General features: G+C 37.9%; 2 protein-coding genes across 5 annotated transcripts in view; one reads left to right on the forward strand and one right to left on the reverse strand.

Moving 5' to 3' along the window:
• Window positions 1-454: 454 nt before the first annotated feature.
• On the forward strand, window positions 455-1,752 carry Pmch (pro-melanin concentrating hormone). Its single transcript, XM_021175081.2, has 3 exons — window positions 455-762; window positions 1,065-1,263; window positions 1,517-1,752. Exons 1-3 carry the CDS (start codon window positions 514-516, stop codon window positions 1,564-1,566), a joined length of 498 nt encoding a protein of 165 aa, XP_021030740.1. The 5' UTR covers window positions 455-513; the 3' UTR covers window positions 1,567-1,752.
• Window positions 809-22,893, reverse strand: part of Parpbp (PARP1 binding protein) — a 46,727-nt gene continuing 24,642 nt past the window's right edge. For 2 of the 4 annotated variants that reach the window (XM_029482256.1, XM_029482258.1), the window contains 5 exons: window positions 17,629-17,809; window positions 14,655-14,833; window positions 13,799-13,880; window positions 2,994-3,129; window positions 2,183-2,584 (listed from right to left, as the gene is read on the reverse strand). In XM_029482256.1, the coding sequence (XP_029338116.1) occupies window positions 2,253-2,584; window positions 2,994-3,129; window positions 13,799-13,880; window positions 14,655-14,833; window positions 17,629-17,809 (910 nt within the window). In that variant the 3' untranslated portion in view covers window positions 2,183-2,252. Of the gene's footprint in view, window positions 2,585-2,993; window positions 3,130-6,621; window positions 6,679-13,798; window positions 13,881-14,654; window positions 14,834-17,628; window positions 17,810-22,893 lie in introns of those variants that run through there. The other 2 variants (XM_021175077.1, XM_029482257.1) reach the window with 2 other exon arrangements.

Raw genomic sequence — 22,893 nt, forward strand, 5'->3', positions numbered from 1 at the left:
ATCACAAAAGACCATATCAAGTATTTATAAAGGAAGCTCTTTTCTAGAGATAACTTCTATTTAATAAGGATTAAAAGGGCATAAAACTTTTATCCTTATTATCTATGAATTAAATAACATGTTTTAATATCTTAATCAGAAAATACGCAGAAGGAAACTGTAATAGCAGGAGAGCCTGGTATCCTGTGGTCTTCCTTAATAACATCCCACTTTGAAGAGCCTATAATCTACTCACAGAAAGCCTTCTCTCAAAGACCTTAATCAGATTCTGAGAAAAGTCACACACGAAATAAACAACAGGCCACTAAATCCAAAACAATGCAAGCATTCGCAGCTTTACAAAGGCGAGGCTCTACGGGGTGAGTCATTTCTAAACTGAAAAGATAAGGCCTTCAAGTGCTTTCTATTCAGACAGAAAGTATATAAAGGTGGGAGTCATTTAGCCACTGGCAGAGTGTGAAAATTTTCATCCAACGCACTCTAGTTTGGCTTTATGAAAGCATCAAACTAAGGATGGCAAAGATGACTCTCTCTTCCTACATGTTAATGCTGGCTTTTTCTTTGTTTTCTCAAGGTATTTTACTTTCAGCTTCCAAGTCCATACGGAATTTGGAAGATGACATAGTATTTAATACATTTCGAATGGGGAAAGCCTTTCAGAAGGAAGATACTGCAGAAAGATCTGTGGTCGCCCCTTCTCTGGAACAATACAAAAACGACGAGAGTGGTTTCATGAACGACGATGACAATAAGAATTCAAAGGTAAGTATATACAGTCTGCCTTTTATAAGTACAAACCACCCAGAAGTAAACTTTGTATTTTAATTTTATAAATAGGCATACATGCAAACAGTCATCGTGTGCATTAAGATAACTAGGAAAATTTCATATAAACCAGGTATTTCTCCATCTTATCCAAAAGCTTTGCATCTTGTATCTCACAGGTTGGGAGGTGAACGCAGTGTAGAGCTTCTTAGAATTGATCAGCAAGAATGTTGCACAACTGTATTTTAGCTCTTCTTTAAAGAAGACAGCTGGGATAAAAACCAAACTTCTCTTCACAGAACACAGGCTCCAAACAGAATCTTGTAACTCACGGGCTGCCACTGAGTCTGGCTGTAAAACCTTACCTCGCTCTGAAAGGATCGGTAGCCTTCCCAGCTGAGAATGGAGTTCAGAATGCTGAGTCCACACAGGAAAAGAGAGAAATTGGGGATGAAGAAAACTCAGCTAAATTTCCCATAGGAAGGAGAGATTTTGACAGTGAGTAGCCTTCTAAACATTCAATTCCTACATATTAACTTTATAAAAGAGCTCTGAGCTTAAATGAGTTGGATCTGACCATAACAAAACCAAGACCCATAGTTCAGTTCTACCAAATAGTAGGCGACCCATGTCAAAAAGTGGGGATTTTTCAAAATCAGTAATAGAGTTTCATTTATTCTGGATTCGTTATAAGTCCACAGTTTTTCTCAATTCTGCGTGGTATTTACAGTCGTTGTTTATTCTCTTTCAGTGCTCAGGTGTATGCTGGGAAGAGTCTACCGACCATGTTGGCAAGTCTGATACCTGCTGGTCTGCAACATCCTTACAGAAGAAAACAATTCATTGCAAGAGGGGAGAAAAGCCCTTGATGTTGCTATAACTTGTGCATTCTCTAAATGTCTGTTTTAAAAGGAACTGGTTAAGATATATAATAATGTAAGTGATATGCTTGATGTGTGCATTAAACCTCACAAAAATTCTGCATAATTCTGCCTTCCTGGTCTTTTTGAACAGTGGTTAGTATGTGAGCCTCACATACATTTATGAAAATAATAGAGCATCACATAGGACATCGTGGGAAACGATGTAATAACCCACTGGATCTCAAGAAACAGAGCTCTTTGTCCCTCCTTACACTTTACGGAGTCATTGTCCTCCCAGGGATACAGGACATTGAAGATGTGGGTGAGGACCTTCTGGGCACCCTCTTTGATTTGTTGGAAGCTGGGCTAAATAAATATCTTTATCCTTCATTCCACCCAGGTCTGGGTATAAAACTCACACAAGTCACTAAACAATGTTACATGTGAACTGTTCATATCACACGTATATTGAGAAACAAAGGTGAAAGCATTCACTAAAAAAAAAAAAAAAAAACACCAAAAAAACAAAACAAAACAAAAAAAAACATATCTTAAGATTTAAAAAGTTAGTTCAGGGCTCTGGTGAACGGTCTCACTGAAATCTAAAGCACATAGTCGACAAAATCATAGCATAAAAAACTGCGTCAACTTGGTCTGGCCAGGAATCAACTTGTCCCTGGCAGGACACCTATTGCCTTTTGTTCCTCGGGCTAGTTTGCCACCAGCTTTACTGTGTGAACCACTGGGCACTTTAGGGATCTTAATGTTCTTATGTTGGTACAGTTTATTTCCACAGTCACAGTGAAGATTCTCACTGTCTAAGTCCAGCTGTTTCCTCTTCGATATCTGCCTTTGTGTAGATTTTCTTGGTATTTTGTCATCCTTACTTCTGCCCACATGGGCATTTTCAGAACTTGTTTCAATTCTTGCTTTTCCAACAGATGACTGTGCTCTTTCTGTCATGAAGGAGGACAAGTGGGGAGGAATAATGATATTTAGTATTATAAATCATTAGACATATGAAGTAATCATTAAAAATGGCTAGCATATTTAAGAACATATTATTTATAATAAAATGGAAGTAGCTGTTATCACACTAGTGTTCACTTTCCTATGCCACCTCTCAGCCTAAACAATAAATATCTATGTAAACACAACAGACTAAATTATGAAATATTTTTTAAATCCACTTAGATTAAATTAACTCATACTCCCTTTCATAAATCTGTACTTAGATTCAATTTCTTAAACAATCCAAGCCTTAAAGAACACGTCTCTACATTTCTTAGTATGTTGTAGAAATAATCTAGTTGTTACTAAGGTAAAACCAACTGGTTGAATAACTGTTCAAACAAGGTCAATTACCAGAAACATCATCTTCCAAGTGAAGAGCAGACAAGGGCTTTGATGATGAGTTAACATGCCATTTATTCTTGCTCATTATGCCGTCATCTTTATAAGTACAAGCAAACTGTGATCTAATTAATGTCTGCCACATCTGCTAACAAAAAAGAAGAAAATATGCAATTATATTCTGTCTTATTTTCCATTTAGTTCTATACACATTCCCGAGTGATTGACACATAATATAACGACTGAACTTACAAGTCCCATCCATCCCTCACTTGGAACTTTTAATCATACTTTGTTTCAGTTTTCAAACTCACTTGTTACGATGACCAGCCTCTTAGTTCATTTAGCAATACTAGCTGTATCCATATAGTTTATATTTTTATAACACTTCTAATGTTTTTTTACTCCTTAGGGGTTTCATAACGCATTCCTTTGGGCTGCTTGGAGTGAGTGTTATGATAAGTGAAGTAATAATATGTACACATACAATCATTAAAGAGGATGGTAGCTCTATATCTTATAAGAAGCACAAAGCTTTCAAAGATGGGACATGTGATTAAAGATATTGCTGGAAGGAAAAATACTAAGACAAAAATTAGGGCTGAAAAGTTAAAAGAAACAGAAATGGCAAATGCTTAGCAAGAAGAACATAACCAACAGGAAGCCATGTCTTCTTGGTTAAAACATGTATTTGAGAAAACCAGAGTCTTTATCATTCTAGAAAGATGCAATAGACAGTTTTAATGGTCAAAATATTAAAATATACACTTGCATTTAACCTCAGCGATAAACTCAATGTTCTCATAAACAGAAGAAAATCACACAGATAGAGCTAGTGCTAAGCAGGGTGTGGACACACCACTGTAGTCCTAATGCTCAGAGGATAAAGTAGGTGGATCAATGTTGGAGGCCTGGATTTTATTCTGAGACACTGGAAGGCAGGGCCATGGGGATAGGGAGAAGGGAAAGTTAACTTACAAAGTAAGACAGGAAGGCAAGCAGCTTTAAAATGCATTCTACAAACACAAGACCATAGAAGTATGAAAAGATTTCAGAACAATGCAATCTACACACGTGATGTGACTGTCATCGATGGCATGACTTCCCATTGTTTATAACTGTTCATTATTATGGGAGATTTCTCCAAACAATCAGATGCTACCTCATATCCTTTTAACACTTCAATTATGCTGGATATTAATGAGTATTTATTGGTTCAAATGTAATCAAAGATATTCTCATAATAGTAAAAATTAATAATAATAATAATTTTTAAAAAGTTAAAACTATGGGGACTTAAAAGATTTGTAATTTTTTTAAAAAATATGTTTCATATTTTTCTATGAAAAATTATTGGAGGTTTTTAGCCACAAATATGTGAAAAGTTGCAAAAAAGGTATAAAATAAAGAAAACCACAATTACAATGCAGTGGGTTCTTATAGTAATGAGGACAGATATAGGTGAGAAAAAAATGATTAGCCATAAAATACATATCAAAATACAAAAAGAAAACTTTTAAAAATTAAAAAAAAAACAAGCACCTTTATCCACAGTGCCATGCTAGACCCTTATTACTAGACAATCTTGAATAAACCATTAAGCTCTAACGTGTCCACACATAAGTGTAATAATAGTCACCCCATGGAATTGTTAGATTATAGAAGTAAAAAAGAATGTAAACATTCCTGAGCATGCTGTACATCTTTGATCCCAGCACTGAGAAGGCAGAGGCAGGCAAATCTCTGTGGGTTCAAGGACAGCCTGGTCTACAAAGGAAGTTCTAGGACAATGAGAACCACAACATGACCCTGTCTCAAAAACAGAGAGACAGACAAACAGAGAGAGAGATGCATGTTCACTCAGGAGATCAATGCAGACACTGGATAGCTATTATAACACAGATGAAGTAGGTGTCCCTATAATATAAGTTTTGCTGGATCAGATTTCTCAGGTCCAGGCCAATTATTCTGAAAGGATAATAGAATGTAGCTCAAAACAAAAACTTTATAATCAACTTCTTCATCTATTAACCTTATTCAGTTATGAGAGAGTGCAAGCTCCACTGGCTTGCATTTATAACTTGAAAGGGAAAGCTTTTCCTTTGTTCATAAAAGCAGAATTTCTCTGCACAAGATTAGTGGCCACATAGAAATAAAATGACTTCCTGTTGCAAATCTTCCAAATCTCTCTGTGTATTTTAGTTGGAATGACAAATAAACAAAACAATTCCCTCTTGAAAGTGCTTTTGAAGTACCAAACAACTCGGAATAATGTCCAGATTCGTACATGGCTCTTAAAATCATTTTGTTTTTAGGTAGTATGAGAGAAAAGGATTGGCAGTTATCTTTTCCAAAATTTCTCTCCTTTGGGAAGACTGCTATCCACAGTGAAATTCTAATGAACTTCAGATTTGCCACACACTGGGAAAGTCCATTGCCGCACCTCTTTTTAAATTTAAATTATTAGGAGATTCCCAGTTAAAGGAAAGCAGTACTTCTCATAGGAAAGTTCTGGGAAAGCACAGACAGAGAGAGGGAAGTGTATTGAGTCTTAAGCTTCCACTGGACAATTAACAAGTTTGAAAAGGGAAACTATCCTCAAAATCCCTGTTAACTATGTATCTTAAATAAGTTATTCCAAATGTAGCTTTTCATTCTTATATTAGCACCTTTTCAAAAGAATAGACTTTTGTCTTTTATTTGATACCGAAGAATTTGTACATATATAAAATAATGGTTTTTGCTATCAAAGAAAATTCTGCTAGACAGGTAAATAAAAAAGTAATCTAAGCAATAACTTTATAATTTTATATATTCTTAGGAGCCATTCATTTACTCTTTGGCAATAAACCAAACTTTCAACTCTAGACCCTAAATATAAAACCTTATCCTGCTACTACTGCTATCAATGTGATCTATAATAACTTCCAGAGTTAATAAGGGTTGACCAGGACAGAATTTCTAAGTGCTCTTGGTAGGAAAAAAATACTGCTGCATATTAGGTACTCAGTTTTCCAATGGTGGCCACCCTCTCAAAACACACAAAGCTTCTCTCACTTGCCCCTTCGCTTCCTTTGTTAGGAGCTCTTTATGTGGCCAATAGCAATCTTCAATGTACATCCCAAACTGGAAGATAATACCAGAAGACAATCACGGACACACTGAGAAGAACAATCTAAGAAGGGCTTATTCTTTCTGGGTTCTTAGTTTAACTCTTCTGCTTCATAGCTTTACCGTGCTTTTAAAAAGTATTTTCCCAACCGTATCTGCCTTTTCTAATCATGTTACTGTAAGAGAAGTGGAGCTCAGCCACGACCTACTATACCCTAGCTGGACCAGGAATCACCAGTCTGTGGCTGATTACTTAATTCTATTCATTTCTTATTTAAAAGCATCTTATTTCTCACCGGAGTCATGTATTGTCTCATTTTTCTGTTGCAGAAGGAATGGTTGTGGGGGGGGATGTAGGGGTCACCAGAGGCAACAGTCAAAGGAAGTTTCTGGTCCCCTTCTTAAGTTTATTACTAAATATTATCAGAAGGTCTACCTTGTCTAGTCAGGGGCTATGCTTCATTCTAGTAAGAGGACCACTTGGATGAGATTTAGTAGGAGCACAAGAGCCTTCACTTCTCTCAGTACGTGCATCTCAGAGTCCACTTTCACACACCACTATGCAGTTGCTATGCCTACCACTTCTCTGAAAAAGAAGAAGAAAGGAGAAACACATTTACTTGACTTCCCAGTTTGGGAATCCAAAGAAAAATTCTGTGTACTCAATAGTTCTATGTCTCTGTCATCTGGCATGTACAATTAGATTAGTACTGTATTCTCTGTATTTGATGACCAGGACTAGACTAGGACTGCATCTCTATCTGATGGCCAGGGCTAGATTAGGACTGCATCTCTACCTGATGACCAGGGCTAGATTAGGACTGCATCTCTACCTGATGACCAGGGTAGATTAGGACTGCATCTCTACCTGATGACCAGGGTAGATTAGGACTGCATCTCTACATGATGACCAGGACTAGATTAGGACTGCATCTCTACCTGATGACCAGGGTAGATTAGGACTGCATCTCTACCTGATGACCAGGGTAGATTAGGACTGCATCTCTATCTGATGACCAGGGTAGATTAGGACTGCATCTCTACATGATGACCAGGGTAGATTAGGACTGNGGGTAGATTAGGACTGCATCTCTACATGATGACCAGGGTAGATTAGGACTGCATCTCTATCTGATGACCAGGGTAGATTAGGACTGCATCTCTACCTGATGACCAGGGTAGATTAGGACTGCATCTCTACCTGATGACCAGGACTAGATTAGGACTGCATCTCTATCTGATGTCCAGGGTAGATTAGGACTGCATCTCTACATGATGACCAGGGTAGATTAGGACTGCATCTCTACCTGATGACCAGGGTAGATTAGGACTGCATCTCTACATGATGACCAGGGTAGATTAGGACTGCATCTCTACCTGATGACCAGGGTAGATTAAGTTGCTAAGTCACACTAAGCTTCTTGCCTCTGCAACTTTTGGCTCTGTTGTGGGTCATGTTGAAGTACACTGCAACTTATCACAATACTTTCTGCTCTTTGTTCTCAGTGATTTCTTTTGGTGTGTGTGTGTATGTGTGTGTGTGTGTGTTTGTTTTTACATGAGCTGCTCTCACCTGACCTGGCATGTGTGGAAGTCAAAGGTGTTTTTCCTCAGTCACTCCACCACCTTAATTTCTGAGACAGGGTCTCTCACTGACACTGGAGATGGCCAATTCGGCTTGGCTGGATAGTCAATGAGCAGCAGGACCCACTGCACTACCCTACTACTGCCTGCCTCCTCTTCCAGAGCTAAGGTCACAGGAGCAAGCCACCATGGCAGCTATTTCTTGGTTGTTGGGAATTGTGGGACCCCGACTTAGAGCATTTCTCCCTGGAAGGTAAAGCCCCTGGACGTTCCCCTGTTTTCCCTGATCTCTAAAAATACAGCCAGAAAGAAGCTCTTTGTTCTCTATAGCCAGCAAAAAGCCTTTTTGTTTCTATACTGTACAACCGGAGATGCCTGCCTTCCTGTGAGGACACGGAGATAAAAATTCAGAAAGAACTCACTCCCCACTCCTGCTTTATAAATTTCACCAAGGACACCCGGAAGAGAACTCTCTTCCCAACTCCTCCCAACTCCTCCCAATTCCTCAGCTAGCTGTTAAAAGCCCCCTACTGTCACTGCTCGGGTGGAACTCCCCTGCCCTGCATGGTGGAGGGACTACGTCCTAAGCTAGCTGATAATAAAACCTCTTGCAGTTTGCATCAGGTGTGGTTTTCTCTCGGGTCACTGGGGTGCTGGCCAGCTCATCCCGGGACTTGAGCAGAGGCCGAGCTTCGGGGGTCTTATAGAATCTGAACCTGGGTCTCTATGCCTGCACAATGAACACTTTGCCTACTCAGCCACCATCATCTCCTCAGCCATTTCTCTTAGTTTTAATTACTTTGCAATTCATGTTACAAAGCAGGAGGGAGGAGATTTTGAGAATCAATCTCGGTGCACCTATTTAAGTTGGATTATGCTTTCGAGTTTTCAAATTCCCACGGTAAACTTGGTTATCTAAGAAAGAATTTTCTAACACCCCAAGACAAGGAGTGTTTATGGAGGCAACAATTACAGAGAGGTAACTGTCTTACACTAATGACATCTATATTTCCCTGAACCTCCTGCTCCTTGTCTTAAGAACCCCATATCTCTGGATTGGGTCATTTACATTATTAAGTAGATAAGTATCTATACAACACAGATTCATTGAGATACTAAAAAGCATTAAAGACACCGTAGAGAAAAATGTATCTATGCTCTTTCAGTTGAGGCAGATATGGAAGGGGCCGGTAAATCAGGATGGAAGGACTAAACCACACAATACATAGGAGTTAAGAAGGTTAAATGGGCCCTTAAAACCCTTCTAATAAGAAATATAAGGACAATTTAGTAAATTATTTAAATTCGTTTGGAAGTAGTGGTAAAGAAATGGAAGAAATAGTCTCCAAAGGTCTGTCTATGTCAAACCACAGAGGTCTAATGAGGACCTTCCAGTTTCCTTCACAGGGGAATTTACTGGACTATCAGATGCAAGTTTCCTAATAGACCAGTGTGAAATGAAAGTTGAAGACCTAGCTGTAAATTCTCTAATATTTCCTTCTTTAAAATGCCTGAAGGAGTTCAAATGTAGACCACATCTAATTCCCATAACAAAGAAAATGAAAACATACAAAAACCTCACCACAACTTTATACCACAAGAGCAAAAGTAACAGAGAAATACAGCACTAAATGCTAGAACACTGTTTTGTCATCACTGCAGGAGTTAATGGCGACAATATTTCTTGTTCTTTCCAACAAGCACTCGACCTGGCTCCGCTTCAGTTATGTGTCTGGCTAAACTGAAGGGCTTCACAGTCTGCTTTTGCAAAGGTTACTTACTGTAGCACAAAACTGAGAATAGTAATCCTTTACTATCTTTTAGTTTCAGAGCTGTGTAGACGAGGCTGACAAAGCAAGGTCAATTTAATTTCATGCTTTTGCCAACGGACATAAGATACTGCAAAGTTGCTGTAATAGTAGACAGCGTCCGTCTAAAATATGTTTCTACCTATGTAAATGACACTAAATTAGATATCTTTTCTATTTCTCTAACACACATGCATTTATCTTCATTTTATAGTAATTAGCTGACTCTTGAGAATTTCTAAAAATGCACAAAACCAAACTACATTCTAAATTTTTGTCCTTATACCCACAAGTGAGTGCAGTTCTTGCCACTTGCCAAGGAAACTTCTCTTTGTGACAGATGGAGGCCACTATAGAAAACCATAACCAATCAAAATGGAGAGGGGATAAATCTACAACACAACTCCAGCACGTAAGGCTCTGGGGTCAATGGAGAAGACAGGGCAGAAAGAATATTTAAAGCTGGGGAATAGGGGATTTGCTGCGATTGTGTCTTAAGATTGTGTGTCTTAAGAATGTAGAGGCTACATCAAAAGGTCTTACCAACATGACCACCTAAACATGACCTCCACGTGCTAACACACTTGAGGGCAGTAAGGGAGGTAGGGAGGGCAATCTCAAGAGGCCTCTACGCTAGGAAGAGAACTACAAGCAATGCAGGAATGCTGAAAGTCAGGATGAGAGTCTTTCGCAGGAACAAGGACACCAACACCAAATGGTCAGCCGTGAAAGTAAATACAAGAAAGTAGCATTATACAGACTAAACAGGCTGAAATAGCGTGTGTGTGTGTGTATGTGTGTGTGTGTGTGTGTGTATCATAACATAATTAACAACATAGCACATAAGAACATAACAATTAACAAGAAAGAGGTAATGAATTTTAAGTGGAATAAGGAGAGGTTTTGTGGGAGTGTTTGGAAGAAATAGAAACAAGAAATTGTATGTGTACACATATATATGTATATACAAACAATATAAAATAAACTATCTTAAAAAGAATTTAAAAATACAAAGAGTTATTATTCTGTTACATCATTATGAAAAATTATTTGATAACGTCAGTGTAATTACAATTTTTATAAAAACTTTTAACAAATTCATAATTACTAACATATAACATATGCCCAATATATAGCAACTAATGAGTAAATTCTGTTAAAACATAAAACCAAAAAAAATTTAAATGCTTGAATAAATACATTGTCAAACTACAGACACAAATGTTCTAAGGAAAAATCAGAAACTTACTTCAAGTTAAATGAAAACAGATAAGCACTAAGGAACAATGTAAAGACTGTCTCATCTGAATCTATAACTAAAGATTTACATATATATATGTGTGTGTGTGTGTGTGTGTGTAGCATATATTACATAATTAAAATTTATATTAGTCATCCAAAGGCCTTCTCTGTTTACAGCTGACTATCTCAGATGTTACAGTGATCACAACACATCAAGTCTCCATTCTGGGTATGGGTCAGTGCCCTGAGCAGACCTTGGGCATAAACTTCACAGCCAGTCCCACAATACTCAGAGGAAGCTCCACTACCAGACGCTCTAACAAGCCCAGGTTTACAGGATCGCAAGAGCTTGGTTACACCAGGATGTCAGGGTCCCAGAGATAGCTTGACTCCCAGGAGCTCTGACACACTCAGGATCTCAGGATCACAGGACCCCAGAATCGGAGGATTACTAAGACAGCTTGACTCTGAGGAGTTCTGACACAACCAGGATCACAGGAAGGACAGGATCCAGTCAGACATAGCCAGGGCAGGTAGCACTAGAGATAACCAGATGGCGGGAGGCAAGCATAAGAACTTAAGCAACAAAAGCCAAGGTTACTTGGCATCATCAAAACCCAATTCTCCCACCATAGCAAGTCCTGGATACACCATCACACAGGAAAAGCAAGATTTAGATCTAAAATCACTTTGCATGATGATGATAGAGGACTTTAAGAACATAAATAACTCCCTTAAAGAAAGACAGGAGAACACAAGTAAACAGCTAGAAGCCCTTAAAGAGAAAACACAAAAATCCCTTAAAGAATTAGAGGAAAATACAATCAAATAGGCGAAGGAAATGAACAAAACCAACCAGAATCTAAAAATGAATGTAGAAACAATAAAGAAAGCACAAAGGGAGACAACCCTGGAGTTAGAAAACCTAGGAAAGAGATCAGGAGTCATAGATGCAAGCATCACCAACAGAATACAAGAGATAGAAGAAAAAATCTCAGGTGCAGAAGATACCATAGAAAACATTGAGACAACAGTCGGAGAAAACGCAAAATACAAGAAGCTCCTAACCCAAAACATCCAGGAAATCCAGGACACAATGAGAAGACCAAACCTAAGAATAATAGGTATAGAAGAGAGTAAAGATTCCCAAATTAAAGGGCCGGTAAATATCTTCAACAAAATTATAAAAGAAAACTTCCCTAACCTAAAGGAAGAGATGCCCATGAACATATAAGAAGCCTATAGAACTCCAAATAGACTCGACCAGAAAAGATATTCCTCCTGTCACATAAAAATCAAAACACCAAATGCACTAAACAAAGAAAGAATTTTAAAAGCAGTAAGGAAAAAAAGTCAAGTAACATATAAAGGCAGACCTATCAGAATTACACCAGACTTCTCACCAGAGACTATGAAAGCTAGAATATCCTAGGCAGATGTCATACAGACCCTAAGAGAACACAAATGCCAGCCCAGGCTACTCTAGCCAGCAAAATTCTCAATTACCATAGACGGAGAAAACAAGATATTCCATGACAAAACCAAATTTACACAATATCTTTCCACAAATCCAGCCCTACAAAGGATAATAGATGGAAAACACCAACACAAAGAGTGAAACTACACCCTAGAAGTAGCAAGAAAGTCATCTTTCATCAAACCCACACAAACATAATTCCACCTCTAACAAGAAAATTAACAGGAAGTAACAATCACCTTTCCTTAATATCTCTTAATATGAAAATTAATATCATCAACATATCCTAATCAATTGAAATTCAAAAATATGAGGAATTAGACATTTGTTGGCTATCATCCAGCGGTCTCTCTAATTTGGTAATTGGAGAAATAGGTCCAATATTGTACAATCCATATACACTTTCTGCTTGTTTGTACGTGACAGCATCTTGCTGTGTACCACATAATGGTCTTGAAATCATGTTTCTCCTATCTCAGCCTCTCTATTAATAGGATTGTTTATTTGATGTTTTTACACTATACTATGGTTTTCAGAACAGCTTATATAGTTCAAAATTATTTATACAGCCAAAAGAATTGTAGACAATTTGTGAGGTGGCTTGTAAGAGAACAAAGAGTGAGACTGAATGTTTTGCTTAATGTTTATAATTATTGTATCAATTTTGAAGAAGAGGACCTTATAAGTTACTCTTTTTCTGAGATGAATACTTTTCAAAATCATCACAGCCAACAAATCAGAATCTTCCCCTCACCTAACATCTGTGCCACCCTTCAAGCAGAACCATTGTTCATTGAAACAGTTGATGAATGACTTCATGGATAGACCATCTTAATACACACACCATTTCTTAAATGAATGTAACCTGTTCCCTGTGAGCTGAGAATGATGACAATCACTCAAGTCAAATAGCTTTGACCATAGCAGGAAATCTGATCCAAATTATTGTGCCTAAAATTCATTCCTTGGAGTAGCAGAACTGTCAACTCTTAGCTTAGCTACTATGGAGGTGAAATCCTTGGTGATGTGAGGGACACTGAAGTACAGCCTTATTACAATGAACTCTAATGTCCAAAAATGGTTCTAATTTTGGGTTTGTACCACAGTAAGAACCAAGATTTTAAAGCTCTACTAAAATCAAAACAAACAAAGAAAGAAACAAAAAGACTTTATCTATTTATGTTCATTTAATAACATGTCCACCATTTTTATGATAAAAATATATATTGTGTTGAATATAATTTTTAAAAAGTCTCCATTCTGTTAAAAACACTAGACAAACACCTAAGGACACTGCTTCTTTGTTTTTCTTTCCACTTATCCACACACACTGATGTAATTGTTGCAATAGCTACTGCTTACTTCTTTCTTTCTTTTTAGTTTCAGTAAATTAAAAAGCCACAGATAGGTTAAGATTATATAAAAGCAATGTTCTTCTACACAATCTGTCAATGCTAATTTTTCATTTACTCCTTGTTGTGTTATGTGAATTTCATAATTACAAAATGCAGCCCAGTTTTATATATTCATTTCTTTCAAAATTCATTATTTCAAAATGACAATATCTATCATTTTATAACGGAACGTTCCTATACCTTATTTTTCTCTGCTTGCAGTGACTTATGGATTCGCTCTCTGAGAGGTTTAACTGATGTATTCTTCTCTTGTGTGGGAGACCTATGCGGGGAAAACAAAGAAACATATTAATAGGGTTTGGATGTGTCTGTCTTTTCAAACTGTACATTTAACCGCCACTGAGACACCAGGAAGAGGGAAGGCCTTTAAAAGGGCTGAGGGCAGTGATTTGGATTAGTGGGAGGTAAGGCTCTCACCAGAACCCACTGCGCCACCTCTGCTGCTACCATCACACCAGGCCTCTGGTTAACTGTATCTGCCTATGGTACTTATTATGGCTGCTGGAACGATGCCATGGCCATGTCAAGGTCTTCATATAACACCAGCATTTACTGAGCAAGGAAGCCAACAAATACTGACCCTGCTATAAATATGGTGTGTATGCCTCATTCTGTTATTACACAGAATAGTGGTCGATAAAAAATGTTCAAGTTTGGGAGTAGAACTTTTTGCTACTTGTTAACTGAGCTCTCTCTGGCATATTTTACAATTACTCTCGAGTCTCAATTCTTCACTAGACTTTGGGAACGCTACTACAAAGAATTGCTTTAAGGGCTGTGAATTAACAAAGTTCTTGACATATACCAATACAAATAAGTATTTTTTATGGCATATAGACCATATATACTGGAAACACTCTTTAATGTCACATTGTAACTATAACTGGGCTACAGTGACATGCCCAGTCTTCCTTTAGTTTCTGTTTGCTTTTTCCTACCATAAGTGTAAGTTCCTCTGGTAATCAACAAGGTACTTTTTATTTAAAATAAAAACAAGTCAAGTTAGGCTTTCACACATAACTCCTGTATTACATACCTAAAGAGTGTGAGAACAGATGGTCCACTGTGAGGAACTGTACTTTCGTCATTGTACAAAAGCTCTGCTTTATTTCTGGTTGGAGCACTGGCTGCATCTTCATCCAAAAGGACAAGTAAAATTTTCACAGCATCTCTGCCACAGTAGGCGGTATCATGGTTTATAGCAAAAGATTTTGGCTAAAACAAAAATTAATTTTAAAGTATACATAATAATCGCACCAGCTAAGTGAATCAGCCACACATTTCTATTTCGAATGGCACTCTTCTTTTATTGCTAAAATCACAGAAAATCAGCTATAAACAGTGGATTTAAGATATGTAGACATTTCTCCTTTAAGCCACACTATGATCAATCTTACCAATTTTTAGACATAAAAGAATATCATCAAAGGAAGACATTTGTTTCTGATGTGAGTACCATTAGACTTTAAGATAGAAAAATCTAATTACTACCTAGTTAGGCCTCCACCCCATGACTTTACCTCTTAATCTCTGTGTACTTTTTCTCTTATACAAAAGGGGCTGGGGTTCTGGCAATCCAAAACAAACTCACATGTGCTTAAGACCACCTCAAGAGCCAGAAGTGGTGGCGCATGCCTATGCCCCACACTGGGGAGGCAGGTGGAGGCAGAGCATGAGTTCAAGACCAGCTTCAGTTACTTAAGTTGAAGATCAGCCTGGCTTATAATGAGACCCAGTCTCAAGAAGGCAAAACCAAAAGATCTAAGTAAATGAAAAATTAAGATTATTCTATGTTCTAAGCCTTATTTTAAGAAACTAAAGCTTCAAAGGTAAAAACCATACCTTCAAAGAAATCACAGCCTCTTGGTAAGATAAATAGGCCATCACAGTGCTGTAATATTTCCAGTGTGCACATAACTGTGGTGGAAGCACCCATAAGACAATGGTCATTGCTGTATGTAGTGAAGGACAGCCTCAGAGAGGAGTCACAGAGAGAGAGGAGGGAGCTCAGAGGTGAGGGAGGAGGAGAAGTCTAAGTCCCTAGGTGAGAAGGAGTTCCAGTAAAGGACTCTGAAGAAACCCTGCATGTCATGCACTGATGTTATGGGGTGGCCGGCTACAAAGGTAAAATGTCTTGCTTTATTAAGCAAGTACAATAATCTTATTTAAACTTTAGAAAACTCAATTATAGCAATGTGCAAAATATATTTTACAGTAAAATTTGTCAAATATAGACACGGCTGGAGCAGATTAGAAGAATACAATGACTTAGTTTTGAAATGAAATAGCCTGAACTAAAGGGCACTAGAGATAAAGAAGACAGATTTAAAAAGAAGAGCTGAGTAACCAGTAACTAGAGAATAAATTAATGTGATGGGTAATCTGGATATGCAAAATTAGATACAGGTGCATGTGAACATACACTCAGGCATTTTTGTTAGGTTTGAAATATCCTGCTAACTGCCCACTGCAGGACTCTGAGGAGACACTTAACTTGTCTATGTTCATGATGTAATCACCAGCAAAAGAGGTGCCCTGCCCTCTGGGGTGAATGAGGAACACAGTGCCTAAATATCAGAGACAATCTTCAGGTGGCGCCTGTGTCATCCCCTCAGCGTGCATCCAGTGGTTTGCTTTCTTGTCTCTAATTGGCAGCTCAGGCCACCAGACGAACTGTACTGTACAGCACTACTCAAGTAAAGCCAGGAGCCTACCACGACCTGGTCCTTACCACATAGTTTGCCCATCAGGGTCAGGACGTGCCACACTGCTAACAGCACCTTCGCTGAGTGTCATCTGATTGGGTTTTTAAGATTTGTGATTTAGTGGGAAACAAACTAACAACAGGTGGCTTGTGTCAGGATTCTGATGCCTATGGATGGAAGCTGGCACTGAACGAAATGAGATGGCAGGGCTCCTGGCTTACACTTGCAGTGAGAGCTCCCTTGGGCTTTGTGCCAACACAGTCACTCAAAATGTTGGCATGCACATGAAATAAATAGGGGAGAATCCCAGGATCTTCCCCATGATGCCTTTGAAGTCAATCTAAGAAGCCACATTTTTGCAGGAAAATAGAAAAAAAAAATGATCACCAAAGCCTGTGGGTGAAAGAATTAATAAATAGGAAAAGCAAGTCTTCCGTCCTGTACTGCCTTCCATGGTAATATCTAATGAAAGGGCCTCTGTTAACCAAATAAACACTACAATATAGTCAGGCACAGCGACTTATATGTGTAATTCCAGCATCAGACGACTATGCTAAGAGTTTGAGGCTGGCCTGGGCTACATAGTGAGTTCCAAACCAACCTGGGCTACACAGTAAGACTTTGCTAAGAGTTTGAGGCTGGCCTGGGCTACATAGTGAGTTCCAAATCAACCTGGGCTGCAGAGTAAGACTGACTCAAATAAAAACAAAGAAAGAAAGAAAAAAAAGTAGATCAACTATAATATATACTCTAAGGTTCTGTTCTGTATTTTAAGTTATGGTAGCAATAATCTATTAAAATTGACTATTGATGTAAGAAAGCCAAGGAAGAAGTGCATATTGTATAAGATTCTCAAGTATAAGTAAGAGTGAATTGTAATCAACTGGAAATGTAGTTAGTAATAAAAAATTATATAGCTCTACAAATGAAAACTAAACTTCTGAGTATAAAACCTGGTCTAATGGGACTGCTGCTGTCTTGCAGAGAGAAGAGTACTGGCCAAAAGCCAGACTATTATTTTGAATCTAAGTTAAACAGAAAAAGAATGGTATTATAGGAATAATTATTGAAAAATAGCCCTAAGCACCTTAAGTATTAACAGATACCAGAAATTACCCAATGCCTTTTTAACAAATACATTCTCACTAAAGATGTTATGATTTAACCTAAGTTCAACATAATCCTATTGAGAAAATTAAAACATAGAAAATACATCTTCTGACTTAAGTAGCAACAACAAACAACTTCTGCAATGAACAGAAGAGATTATGTTTTATATAGGACAATAAAAAATAAATCCTTTACCGGGACAGGACTGATGTTGTTGGCGCTGACAGCTACACCTTCTTGAGAATTAATAATATTTTTAATCCTCAAATTCAAATCCTGAACAACTTCCTCTACTGCTTTATAAAAAGGCTCCCCACTGCTGTGGCCTTTGATCAGCTGCATCTTTATCGCTGATAATATCCGACTCCCTGCAAGGCTGGAAATAGAAGTTAGAGTTTGCTTGTAATCGTTTTGTAAGTGATAGTATGCTTATAAGCTTCAAACTTACTTCTCAGTGCTAATCTACACCTTTCAAAAACATAAAAATAACTTTGATCTTATAGATCAAACAGCAAAACACTTAAGGAAAAAATAAAAACCACGAGAAATAAAAAGTTTTTCTAAAACCCAAAATGTCATACATTACATCTTCCTTGATATGAAAGCTGAAAAAATATGTTAACTATGATAAAATATAATAACAGTCCAGATGAATTTCTATATACCTGAAATACTTAAAGTATGTACACAATACTAAGACAACAAAAAGTCACTTAGAACAGCCTAGAATGTTAATTAATCTTAAAACCAACTTAACAAGCTTCTATTGAGTCTCATAAAGATTAAATAACTTGTCCTAGATAACATGATGCTCCAGGAAAGGAGGAGGGAAGAAGAAAGCTAACCCAAAAGAAATACTATACCACCATACATGAAGGACTATTAGATATAGAAGAGGAAATTAAGCAAGTCAATATTGATCCAAAACAAACCAAAACCTAAACTAGCTATGGCCAGTAGACTAGTATCTTTCAAAACCTGCAATCAATGTTTCTTTCTATGCCTGAATTTAGGTTGCAGCTCCTGCTCTACAGGACTGGCATAGGTCCAGTGTGAGAAATGCACAGGAGGATGGGTCTTGATCTGTTCTAGAGAAAAAAATAGAGGTGTCCAACAGTAGAAGTGGGGTTTCCATTGAAGTCATGAGGTATCATTAGAAAGGCTGTGTCCAATGAGACAGCAGTCTGGTTTGACGTGGAGTCATAACAGTGCTGCCTCTCTGTACCTGGGGCATGCTACTAAGCTTCTCTTCTGTAGTAGCATAAAGGAAAACCTAGCAGCTGATGTTTTCATCCTCAATACCCTACAACTAGATTATACATCTTAGGTATTCTAGCAAGCATGTGAAGTAAGATTGATCAGGTAAATATTTGGGTCAAGAGGAAAGGAAAATAAATGTATGAGACAATCACAGAGAACTGAAAGTCCAATGGGGAGCTCACTAGCTCAGTCTTTGACATGTTTCCAAGCATAAGAATCTAACACCAACTCCTGGTGCTAGCTTCCTGAATCTCTTTCTCCAAGAATGGTGCTATGTAACTGCATTGGTGCTGCAGTAACTTTTATGCTAAACAATGTGGGAAGCATTTCATGCAAAAATCAGCTCTGAGGAAGGAATCTATACCTTGAGTAGACATCTGAATGAGCTTGGTAAGACTAGAGGAAAATCTTCAAAGATCTCCGACTTGTCCCTGGGAAAGAGCTAGTGTGGTAAGCTGTGACTGGTAAATGAGCAGGATAAACAGTCAATTCCTGGAGGCAGATTTGTTTTAGTATTGCTTTCAGCGGGTAAAGTGCAGAGAGAGCAGAAAGGTGGAAGTGGCGGACAGAGAGGTCCACATTAGATATAGTACTCAGGAGATAGGGAGCTACTATGACTCTTCTTATATGTAGCCATTTTACTTTCTAATTTGGGAAAGTTTTTCTAAAGATTTTTCCTACAGAGACAATAGAGAAATCAGATTGCTTTGAATTTATTCATTATAAACAGAACAATAAATTCTACTGCTTATATTAAATGTTTTTTTTAGAATCTTTGAATTTTGTACTAATATAATCATATGACTACCAAATAGTTTTATTCCTTTTAATTATTTTACCTACCATTTATTTTTCTTGCCACACTGATTTGAACTGCCCATCAAATACTGGGCTGCAAAGACATGGGAGCTCTCACCTGAATCTTAAATTGAATGCTAAGACAATTTATAATAACTAGGATTTTATAGGAACCCTTTTATCGGATTAGACAGTCTTCATTCTTTACACTTTACACTGAAGAATCATCCCTGCAGGGTGATTCTGTGTTCCTCTCAGACCTGCAATTTGAACTGTCTCAGTACTCTGCCATAGTATTATTCGTGGCTATCCAAAGAGAATGTTTTTCTGGGCTGGAGAAACTCTTTCAGTGGGTAAAATGCTTATCACACAGGCATGAATCCCTGAATTTGATCCACAGCATACAGATAAAAGGTCCAGTGTAATGGAGTGCTAGAGGAGTCACAGAGCTAGGAAGGTAAAGAAAGCAGGCCCCTGGGACCATGCAGCTACCACAGTCTACAGGCGAGACCCAGATGCCAGTGAGACCAGGCCTCAGAATCCAAGGTGAACAGTTCCTAGACAGGTTGATCTCTGGCACCCCATTCACATGTCCACACCTTCACTCACTCTCTCTCTCTCTCTCTCTCTCTCTCTCTCTCTCNCNCACACACACACACACACACACACACACACACACACACAATACAATCTCCAGTTCTCCAGGTCCACTATGTGACTTGCCCCATTTTTGACTTGTCTCTCTGACTTTTTTTCACCTGATTCTTGGCCTATATTTTATTTACCTACTCATGCAAAGCATTAAGAAGCATTTAAAAATGTTATCCAGCATTATTAATTTTTTATTAATGAAAGGGTAATGCCTGGTATTTTGTCTGTCCTACTTCTGTAACCAGAAGTCTAGGCTGGTTCTAGGAATCAGTTCACTTAAATAAGAACATTCTTTTCAGCTATTACATTAAACTTAAACTTATTTTTCTTCTAAAAGAACAGACAAATTGGATGAACTATAGCCAAAACGAATCCAAAGTTAGCACCTTGGCACTTTCTGTTTTTTCTGGGAACTACTCTTCTAAAAGAGTTTTGGTAGGAAATTCTGTAAAGTGCTTTGGTTTCATTTATTTGTAAAAATTATTTACAGTATATGATACATGCTCTTAAGTCATTCTATCACTCAGGATGAATATAAAAGTCATGGTTTACAGACTTCAATGATGTGAATGATGTGGCTTGGTAGTGACAAGCTGCTACTACTATGCCTAATTTATTTTTCTTTACATGATGCATGTTTATGTATGTTAATGATGTGGTGGTTAACTATTAATGTACAAGAATTGATAAATGTGCAATCGGTCCTTTTCAAAAAACTAGTATTAGTTGATCATAATGTAAAGCCATTAAGGATTACTACTATAGAATACACTATATGCATATATAGCTATTGTATGTATTGTATCAACATTTTAAACTAAATGTTTTATAGTTATAAGTTCTGAAGTCTTGTCAATCATGTTTGTGTAATTCTGATTCTGGTTTGTTTTCCCCTAACTACACTAGACTTGTTCTTATAGTCGTGAAATGCTATTCATATTGTTGTACCTTACACGATTCCTCATGTTACAGAGCCCTGTAAGTGATGATGCAAATAGTAATGGGGAATTTTAGCACAGTAGCTACAATTCACAGGACTTCTGCCAATTAAGGTAATGCTGGGTGAGGTAATACTGTCCTGGGAAAAATTAAAAATGCTCTTCCAAGTGGTTTGTAAGTGTATCCCTTTTATTGAAGTAGCTATACTTCAATTTTCATGTTTATTAAAGCTACAAATAAACTAACAAAAATTTTGAGCAAAACACATGAAACTCAAGAAGGAAGAACAAAATGTGGATACTTGGATTCTTCTTACAAGGGAGAACAAAATACCCATGGAAGCAGTTACAGAGACAAAGTTCGGAGCAGAGACTGCAGGAACGACCATCCAAAAACTGCCCCACCTGGGGATTCATCCCATAAACAACCACCACACCCAGACACTATTGCAGATGCCAACAAGAACTTACTGACAGGAGCCTGATATAGCTGTCTCCTGACTAATACAGAAGTGGATGCTCACAGTCATCCATTAGACAGAGCACAGAGTCCCCAATAAAGGAGCTATAGAAAGTACCCAAGGAGCTGAAGGGATTTTCAGCCCCCTAGGAGGAACAACAATATGAACTAACCAGTAACCCCAGAGCTCCCTGGGACTAAACCACCAATCAAAGAAAACACACAGAGGGACTCTAGCTGCATATGTAGCAGAGGATGGCCTAGTTGGTCATCAATGGGAGGATAGGCCCTTTGTTCCTGTGAACAAGGTTCTATGCCCCAGTATCGGGGAATGCCTGAGCCAGGAAGCGGTAGTGGGTGGATTGGTGAGTGGGGGGGGGGGGAAAGATGGGGGATTTTCCGGGGGGAAACTAGGAAAGGGGATAACATTTGAAATGTAAATAAAGAAAATATCTAATTTAAAAAATTGATAGAGATTCAAAGGATAATTAAAGATGAAAGAATGTCTTAGTTGTAGATCATAAGAATAAAAATTTTCACATTTTAGGAAGAACGTTATCATTTATTTTACCCCATTCCTTCTATAAGAACAAAATTGCTGAATTCTCAAAATGGTATAATTCATTGCCGGAACTATTTCTAGGGAAAGATTTGCAAGACTTATATTTCAACTACTTGCCAAGGTTAAGATGTTGGCCACTAGCAACCATTCTAAACACTGCTACTGTGACTGATTCATACATTTCCTGATAAAGCAGCCATTAGACTCTCTAGTGTCTATTGGTAATCCAGTAGCTCCATTCACACTGCTGCTTTTAGAACCTGGAAGCTACAGAAAGAAGTCTTGGACCCAATCGTCAAGGCGTTCTGGGCTCTGTGCTGGCTTTACACCATCACCAAAAGTTTTTGAGGGAGCAGAATGAGACAAGGGATAGAGGGCGCACGAGTGGAGTGAAAGGAAGAATGACTTGTCCCCAAACATACCTTCTTGCTAATATAGATAAACATCCAAAGGAGAATTAGATCAGAGATTTACACCGTAGCTCCCAACCCCACCACACTACAGTCCCCGGCAGCAAACACACGGAGACTGGCAATGAAAACAACAGTTCAAAAGGAAAGTGGCTGGCAGAAATTCTAGGCAATACTAGAACAAACATTTCAGCTACGTTATCACTCGGCATTTTACTGAATACAGTGTCTGGCTCTGCCATTATGTATTCAAGAATTTGATAACTATTTGCTTTAATAGTTTTTAAAGTTGAATATGATTAAAGGTGCATTAAATAGTATAAAAACTCTTCTGAAGTATTTTCAAAAAAACAATAATTAACAATACATGAGACAGGTAAT

Source organism: Mus caroli, chromosome 10 (assembly GCF_900094665.2).
Source record: "Mus caroli chromosome 10, CAROLI_EIJ_v1.1, whole genome shotgun sequence".
In the NCBI taxonomy this organism is placed as follows: Eukaryota; Metazoa; Chordata; class Mammalia; order Rodentia; family Muridae; genus Mus; species Mus caroli.